Here is a 5,630-nt window from a genome sequence, read left to right as displayed (position 1 = left end):
CACACCATAGACCCCCCTCTCATCCCTGGGGCAGGGCACTGTCTCCATGCCATGCTGTCCTTGCAGCGAGTGCTGTGCATCACCCCTCAGCTCTACAGCCCCCCTGCTCCCGCAGCCCCCCAGCCTCTGTTGCATGCCTCCCCCTGGGGCTGTGCTTCTCTGCAAGATGGTCCCTGGCCCTGCAGAGGGGGGACCATCGCACCCCCCAGCCCCGTCCCTGTCCCTGGAGCCCCAGGGGGCTCCTCCATTGCTAAATGGGGGACAAAAATAGTGCCTTCAAAGAGCTCCTGGGGGAAGGCTGCAATGTCCAAGGGAGAGTCTTGAGGACAACCCAAGAGCAGTGCTGGCCTGGGAAAGTGAGGCAGCAAATGCTGCCAGCGTGGGCTGGCAGGTGTGATATTCTCCCTTTCTGCCCCTGCTCCCCTTGCAGAGCCCATGCACAACCTCTCTGCTCAGCCCTGGCAGGCGAAGATGGCCAACCTGACCTACGACAACTTCACCCTGGGCAACCGCTCCGAGGTGGCCATCCAGCCTCCCACCAACTACAAGACAGTGGAGCTAGTTTTCATCGCCACAGTCACTGGCTCGCTCAGCCTCGTCACAGTGGTGGGGAACATCCTGGTGATGCTGTCCATCAAGGTCAACCGCCAGCTCCAGACTGTCAACAACTACTTCCTCTTCAGCCTGGCCTGCGCTGACCTCATCATAGGAGTCTTCTCCATGAACCTCTACACAGTCTATATTATCAAAGGCTACTGGCCACTGGGGGCCGTGGTGTGTGACCTGTGGCTGGCCCTGGACTATGTGGTGAGCAATGCCTCTGTCATGAACTTGCTCATCATCAGCTTTGACCGGTACTTCTGTGTCACCAAGCCCCTGACGTACCCAGCCAGGAGGACCACCAAGATGGCAGGGTTAATGATCGCAGCTGCGTGGATATTGTCCTTCATTCTCTGGGCCCCTGCCATCTTGTTCTGGCAGTTCATTGTGGGCAAGAGGACAGTCCCCGAGAGGGAATGCTACATCCAGTTCCTCTCCAACCCAGCAGTGACCTTCGGCACAGCCATCGCTGCTTTCTACCTGCCTGTGGTCATCATGACGGTGCTGTACATTCACATCTCCCTGGCCAGCAGGAGCAGGGTGAGGAGGCACAAGCCTGAAAGCAGGAAAGAGAGGAAAAGCAAGTCCCTCAGCTTCTTCAAGGGCCCCCTGATCAAACAGAACAACAACAACTCTCCCAAGAAGGCCATGGAGGTGAAGCAGGAGGTGAGGAATGGGAAAGTGGATGACCAGCCCTTGGCACAGACAGAGGCCACTGGCCATCAGGAGGAGAAGGAGACCTCCAACGAGTCCAGCACAGTCAGCATGACCCAGACCACAAAAGACAAGCCCACAGCAGAAATCTTGCCAGCGGGGCAAGGACAGAGCCCATCCCACCCCCGCATGAATCCATCTTCCAAGTGGTCCAAGATTAAGATAGTCACCAAGCAGACTGGGACCGAATGTGTCACCGCCATTGAGATTGTCCCATCTAAGACAGGAGCCTCTGACCACAACTCCTTGGCCAACAGCCGCCCGGCCAACGTTGCCAGGAAGTTTGCCAGCATTGCCAGGAGCCAAGTACGGAAGAAGCGCCAGATGGCAGCCCGGGAGAAGAAGGTCACCCGGACCATATTCGCTATCCTGCTAGCCTTCATCCTCACATGGACTCCATACAACGTCATGGTCCTCATTAACACCTTCTGTGAGACCTGTGTACCTGAAACAGTGTGGTCCATCGGATACTGGCTCTGCTACGTCAACAGCACCGTCAACCCGGCCTGCTATGCCCTCTGCAATGCCACTTTCAAGAAGACCTTCAAGCACCTTCTCATGTGCCAGTACAGGAACATTGGCACAGCCAGATAAACTCTCACTCAGGGACCACTTCAGCAATGTTATGGAAGCCCTTCCCTTTGCCTCCTTTGCTGGGGGGGTCCGCTGCTCCCCACTCACACCAGTGAGGACTGTGCAGTGATTGCAGATGATGCCCTTCATCCAATACCAACAAAGGTACAAGGCACCTCTGGGCTGCAGCTCCTTCCAGTCACCCTGGGCCTGGGGACTAGCCTGGGGACCCAGAGGGTAGACTGGAGGCAAGAGGAGATGTGGTCACCAGGAGCCCTCCCCAGCTCCCTGCTCTTGAGAGGCTGGCCAAATGGCATCAGCGTTTGTCAGAAGACTGGATGCCTCTTCTCCCTGTGGCTGACCATCTCCAGGGCATCAGAGCTTGTCTGCATGCAGATGGGCTAAGGCTGGATGCTTTCAATAGGCTTTTAAACCATTTATTATCCAAGAAATGAAAAGAAACTGGGGCAAAACATTTGCCAGTCATTTTGGCCCAGGCTGGCTGGGGCATGCTCACATCTTGCTGACCCAGCCAGGCCCTCTCCCCAGGCAGTCACGATGGCATCCTAGCAGATGTGGCAAGCTCCTTACTTTCCCTTGAGAGACACCATCGTATATCCTCACCCACAGACCTGGGGAGGGGGATTTTTTCCCCCAGGTTTCAGCTCTGCTCTCCCCTTTCTGCCCTTTCTGCCCTCAGCCAGCAGTCAGCTGGAGAAACAGACAGACAAACAAAGCATCTCACTCTGGGGTGAGGAGTGGGAAACCCTCCTAGAACAATAGAAACCAAAACTGCAAAGAAAAGCAGTGGTGTGGTGCAGGACTTCTCTCCACAGCCCTGGGGAACCATGACCCCTGAGAAGTGGGCAGCAGTGACAATAACAACTGTCCTTGGGAGGGATGGGGGGAGCTCGGGGTGTCAGAGAGGGTTGGGAAGAGGGTTTGCAATGTGGCCGAGGTGCCCCATGTCTCATCTGGACCATGGGCAGGTCCTTGCTCTCCCCATGGCAGGTGTGGATGGCCTGACACATGGCTCTGGGGGTGGGAGAGGACAGCGGTGGCCCTTAGCCCCGCTCCTGCCCCAGGAAGACGCCCACTGCTGAGCTTTGTAAATGGACATAACCCTCTCATCAGTGTTGCGGTGGAGCCCTCAGCATGCAGGCTTCAGCCAGCATCTCCAGCCCGCTCCCAGCCCACCATGTGCACAGCCCAGACCACCCCGGGGTTGCTCCTAAACTGCTCCCAAAGACGGGTCTCTGCAAGCCTTGGGGGACACAGTCAAGGGACAGGGCTGTGCTGGCACCAACAAATCTGTATGTCCTTCCCATCCCCGCGCCAGGGAGATGCTGTGCAACCTGGAGAAAGGCTGCCCCGCCACTGCCTTTAGGATAAGTCCCATAGCAGTGCCCAAAATGTCTGGTGGGCTTTTGGTTCTTTTTAAACTGTTATAACTGCGGCCCAACCCACCCCAAGACAAATAAAGACCTTGGACCAGAAACCACGTCAATGGCATGAGCAGTGAATGAGTCATCACCCTGTTGTTTCTCCCCAGATTCCCAATGTCACCCACTGGTGATATTTCCTGCAGTGCACGAGTGGCAGCCCCATCCCTCCTTCTGAGAGCAAGGGGGGCAACCCTATCCCTCCTTCCAAAAGCGAAGGGGGCAGGCCGAAGCGCTGCTGAGAAGAGGCTGTGAGGTCTGACCCACGCGTCCTCTGCAGGACCACGTGCATGTGGCACCCAGGCCACCAGCCACACGGTGACTTCACTGCTGGTCATGGTGGGGTCAGTAAAACTGAAGTTTGCTGGGGTTTCCAGCACAGCAACAGTTTGTGGGGATGACAAGTGGGCTCAGATTATTTTTTTTAAAAAGTTTTTTATTGGAAAAGAAAACAAACCCCATTTTCCAAAAGAAGTGAGAGCTCCCACCCAGCACTGGCGTTGGTGCATCAAAGGCAGAGGGTCTGCAGCCCCAGCACCGACATGTGGCTGGAAGTGGTAGAGGAGAAGGTGGCTCCTTGGGATGGTGGCTTTATTTTCCCTGGCTGCTGTAGGAAAGTCCTGCCCTGGCCGAAAGGATGCTGGGACAAGCCCTCTGAGCTGAGAGCAGACATCACATGAGTAAGGGGCACGTGAGTGATGGGGCTACCCAAGCATTCAACATCCAGCCCTTCCCTCTGGCATCAGGACCTGGCAGGGGTACAGGGAGGCTGCCGGGCTTGCCAAAGGATGTGCCAAAGGCAACTCATTTGTTCCAGAGGGTGGAAAACTGCGTGTCCCCATCCCAGCTTTCCAGGCACATCCCAGCAAACCCCAACACCAGCCCAGGGAGGAGAGGGGGAGGTACCGGAGAGTGGGAGGTACCGGCAGCAGGGAGGGCAGCAGCCTCTCCTGTGGGTCGGGTGGGTTTGCTCTCTACAACACTAGCAATTAAAACAAGGCATCTCAGTGAAAGAGGAGGTCACGGAAAGGAAGAAGGAGAGAAGGAGGAGGAAGACTGGAGTGTGGGCTGGCTGCAGCTGGGCTCTCAGCTCTGCAGGCGCCGTGGCGAGGGGCCGGCGAGGATGCTGGCTTCCTGCGCTAGTCCTTCCCTTTGCCCTTCTTTGCTGCATCCAAGAAGCACAGGAGATTAGTTAGTGCATCCAACGGCAGCATCCCAGCCAGCAGCCTCCCCCCATCGTGCAAAGTCACACCAGCCCCCCTGAGGAGAGGGGAAAATCCCTGTCCCACTGAAGCTGGCAGTGACCTGGGGGGGAACCAGGGTTTCTCCTAGAGGCACCCACATCCCAGCCACCCAGCAGGCTGGACTTCGGGGCTGTCGCATGTGCTGATGCAGAGGGAAGAGCATCCTATATGATCCCCCACACCACCAGCAAAGCCCAACCCCCAGGGGCCAAGCTACCCCTGGAGAGCCCCTGCCCAGGATCCCAGCAGGACCCTCCTGGGGACAGGAGCAGTGGGGACTGACCTTTGGACTTCGACTTGATCTTGGAAGAGCAGGGCTTGGTCACATAGACGATCTCCTCGCACTGGGCATTGTACAGGGCTTTCTTCAGGATGCCAGAGCGAGTCTTCACGCCCGTCTGAGCGCTACACCCCCCCCAGCTCTCAAATTTGTACTTGCAGTCGGCTGGAAGAGAGGAGACAGATGTCAGAGCCAGGCAGGACTCGGCATGGCCACCAGCCCCAGCCACCCAGCCCAGGGTGGTCCAGAGCCACCCCACTGCCATGCACCCACCTCCAAACTTCTTCTTCCAGTTGCAGGGGATCTTGCACTTCAGCTTCCTACTCTCATCTTTGCAAGTCCCCTCGCGGTAGCCCAGGCCACAGTCCTTGCTGTTGGGGACACAAGGTCCCCAGCGCCAGTCCTCGCACTCAGAGCCGTCCTTCTTTGCCTTCTCTGCAAGGGAAGGGGGAGCAGGTGCTCACTGTGGGGACACGGGGACACAGTCTGGGTTGCCCACTGGCCCCACACTCTCACCTTTCTTGTTCTTGCCAGCCTCAGCAGTGCCAGCCAGCAGGATCAGCGCCAGCAGGAGGAGGAGGCCCTGGACCTGCATCCTGCCTGGGGAGGAGGGAGAGAGGGAGGTGGGCGAGGGCTCAGGGCATGATGTGGCCATTGTGCATCTCAGCAATCGCCTCCAGCCAGGGAGCTGTTGGGCTGGGAGCTCGTTCCCTTCCCTGCAGCCCCCCCATTGCCCTGTGTGTGGCCAAAATACTCTCCGTGGGGACCCCTGCACCC

General features: G+C 57.6%; 2 protein-coding genes across 2 annotated transcripts; one reads left to right on the top strand and one right to left on the bottom strand.

The window, feature by feature from the left end:
- Positions 1-435: 435 nt before the first annotated feature.
- On the top strand, positions 436-1,908 carry CHRM4 (cholinergic receptor, muscarinic 4). The gene has a single exon (XM_010082788.1). It carries the CDS (start codon positions 436-438, stop codon positions 1,906-1,908), a length of 1,473 nt encoding a protein of 490 aa, XP_010081090.1.
- A 2,560-nt stretch (positions 1,909-4,468) lies between these two features.
- MDK (midkine (neurite growth-promoting factor 2)) lies at positions 4,469-5,453 on the bottom strand. Its single transcript, XM_010082776.1, has 4 exons — positions 5,370-5,453; positions 5,127-5,288; positions 4,857-5,018; positions 4,469-4,494 (listed from the first exon to the last, which is right to left on the bottom strand). Exons 1-4 carry the CDS (start codon positions 5,446-5,448, stop codon positions 4,469-4,471), a joined length of 429 nt encoding a protein of 142 aa, XP_010081078.1. The 5' UTR covers positions 5,449-5,453.
- Between the last annotated feature and the right edge of the window lie 177 nt (positions 5,454-5,630).

The sequence above is a fragment of the Pterocles gutturalis genome, unplaced genomic scaffold, assembly GCF_000699245.1.
Source record: "Pterocles gutturalis isolate BGI_N339 unplaced genomic scaffold, ASM69924v1 scaffold28101, whole genome shotgun sequence".
Classification (NCBI taxonomy): Eukaryota; Metazoa; Chordata; class Aves; order Pterocliformes; family Pteroclidae; genus Pterocles; species Pterocles gutturalis.
The sequence above is the reverse complement of the archived record's forward strand: the minus strand, read 5'-3'. Positions and strand labels throughout refer to the sequence as shown.